Source organism: Sinocyclocheilus rhinocerous, unplaced genomic scaffold, assembly GCF_001515625.1.
Source record: "Sinocyclocheilus rhinocerous isolate Xijiao unplaced genomic scaffold, SAMN03320098_v1.1 scaffold2184, whole genome shotgun sequence".
Lineage (NCBI taxonomy): Eukaryota > Metazoa > Chordata > Actinopteri > Cypriniformes > Cyprinidae > Sinocyclocheilus > Sinocyclocheilus rhinocerous.
The window spans coordinates 244,712-247,495 of NW_015635537.1; the positions used below are offsets into that span (position 1 = coordinate 244,712).

At 34.0% G+C, this 2,784-nt stretch overlaps 1 protein-coding gene across 1 annotated transcript in view; it reads right to left on the reverse strand.

The window, feature by feature from the left end:
* The window catches only part of LOC107747233 (dedicator of cytokinesis protein 9-like), a 106,942-nt gene that overhangs the window by 59,386 nt on the left and 44,772 nt on the right, over positions 1-2,784 (reverse strand). Inside the window, exon 4 of the mRNA XM_016561685.1 lies at positions 149-231. Within this exon, the coding sequence (XP_016417171.1) occupies positions 149-231 (83 nt within the window). The remainder of the gene's footprint in view (positions 1-148; positions 232-2,784) is intronic.

Below are 2,784 nucleotides of genomic sequence, written 5' to 3' on the forward strand. Positions count from 1 at the left end.
ACACACACACACACACACACACACACACAGAGAGAGAGAGAGAGCAGCCTAGGAGGACACTGTAACAATGATACCTTGCAGTCCTCTGTCCCTATAGCTATAATCAGTCACAGGCTGTAACATGTCTCGGTCTAATTGAGGTTCTTACTTGTGAAGCTGACGGAAGTCACCGGAATAATCCTCATATTTGTAGTTGACCACATGCCAATCAGAGATGTAAGACTTGATGCACTGTAAGAACAAACACAATAGCATTAACATCATTAGCATTACCGTTGGCATATACAACTCCAATTATTCACACAAACTCTCTTCATTAAAAGGATGAATTTGAAACCTAAGTGAATTAGATTTGAGATCTAGCAGCTAGTACTCCTGGTGCTCAAGCGGCAGACATGGGTTCATTTCTGAATCGCAACATGTCATGATGCCCTGTCCCTTCTCTCTACTGTCCTTACATTAAAACAACAACAACTAGGAGTCAATGCATGTCTAAACACTGACTCACTCTCTCTCTCTCTCTATCGATTTATTTAAATAAATGTGATCTTACAGCATTATTTCATCTCTGTGTCTGATTTGAAGCAGGCAGAATGCTAGCGAGCCGTAACTGATGAAATAACCATCATTTTTACTCTTCTGGTCATTGTGCTGGAAACCTCATTAACCAAATGACCATGGTATAAGCATGATAATGCATGGCTAGCTGTGCATTAAACGATTTTAATGCACGATGTGGAGGCCAAGAACCACCCGACCCATGCATTATCCCTTACTAATACAATATCAATGATAATGACTTTAATTTGTGCACTTATAATGTATTACTATCTATGTTAGCAATGCACGTTTTGAATCTTAATTGAAATAATGAAGAGTGGAAACTATTTAAGGAGGGTGAAATAGGATCAGAACGAATCGCAAACCGGATTCAAACCTGCATCATTTGCCTGAGCACCACAGCTTAAATGATCTGGAGTGTTAACTGCAACCACATCCTTGACTGCTTTTCTCCTTTCTGACAGGAAAGGAAATGCAACAGCATTACTATGTTTGAGTCACTGTTTTATGCAAAGTCACCCTGTGCTTAAAAAGATCTAATTTATTCCCTCAATCCTTTGCTCTCTGTCCAATCTGATGTTTTTAGGAAGAGCAGAAAGGAGATGAAAGGCAGGGGCAGGAAAACCCATTTCTCAAAGGCAAAATTGTTTTTCTTTTGTAGATCAAAAACAAAAAAAGTGAAACAGAAGGACCACTCAATATTTAAACACACAACATCAGCACAATATTTGCATAAAGCTGATGGTGAATGTTAAAAACACACTCACATATACTCCAACAACAATCCCTAGTAAGACGCAACATTTTAGGCATCATATAGGTACACTATAAAAGCTGTTACATAAAAATGATGCTGCTTTCCATCTACTTCATGTTGACCAACTTCTAAGGAAGCATCACATTTATGCTTCCCAAAAATCCAATTTCCATAATGCAATGCATGCTCAGTGAAAAACTATCATTAACCCAATAATGGGTTACATTCTGTAACCCATTATTGCATGGGTCAGGTGGTTCTTGGCCTCCACATCATGCATTAAAATCGTTTAATGCACAGCTAGCCATGCATTATCACGCTTATACCATGGTCATTTGGTTAATGAGGTTTCCAGCGCAATGACCAGAAGAGTAATGTACATTCTGATTCTGATAAAGCAATAAAGTGTTACATTCAAAACACAAATTTCTAAGGTCTCTAAACGATCAACATGATCAAAACTTTGCCAAAAGTCCTGTTGTACACAATCTACTACATGCCTTCTGTCTGATTGATAGTTTATACCTTTTTTGTAAGAAAAATGCCTTGTAAAACAATTGTAAAAATGGCCAAATGTGAAATCTTTAATGATTTTTAAAGTAAACATAAGAATAACTCTTAAATTGTTAGTAATATTACAAGACGAACATCTACTGGACTGAAGCAGCTTAGGTTTACTTGATTATCCATTCATAATTTTTTTTGAAAAATCATGTTAAAATGTATTCAACAACCCTCTACTGACACCTTGGCAATAGAATCGCCATTGGCTAGTAATTTTTTTAGTTTACTCGCCAGACTAATATTAAATATTTTATATACTAATTTATTATATATATATATATATATATATATATATATGAAGAGTTTATTTGCAAAAACAGATTTACTTGCATTGTAGAGGGTTGATTCAATATGATCCATCAGGTTTTTGAGGATTTTTTATTTGTTCATCTCTCAATGATCATTGTATTGTATTAGGCCTATATTATGTTTTGCTGTCACAATAAAAACTGCAGAGCTTTGATCATAAAACCAAGCATTTAAAAATTCTTATTTTTGGGCAATATAGAGTGACAGCTGATATTTAAATGCATTTTATGTAAGTAGTCTGCTACACTGTTATAAAGATCTCACTGTTTTACATTACAAACTATAAGAATTTAATCTTAATTTTTAGCAACATAAATACTAGCATCTGCATCAAATTGCATATTTTCGCTCAATTTGGGCCATTGAATAAAACTGAGTTGTTTTTTCCTCTTCGAGTATGAGCTCCATTTTCTCATATCATACTAAGCTTGATGTATCAAATATATGCTAAAAAAATATCACTAACCCTTTCCATTTACTATCATTAAACTTTTTTTTTTTTTTGAATTTTACAAAATATTTTGTCTAAAGGTTTAATAAATGGCCTCATTAATATATATATATATATATATATATATATATATATATATATT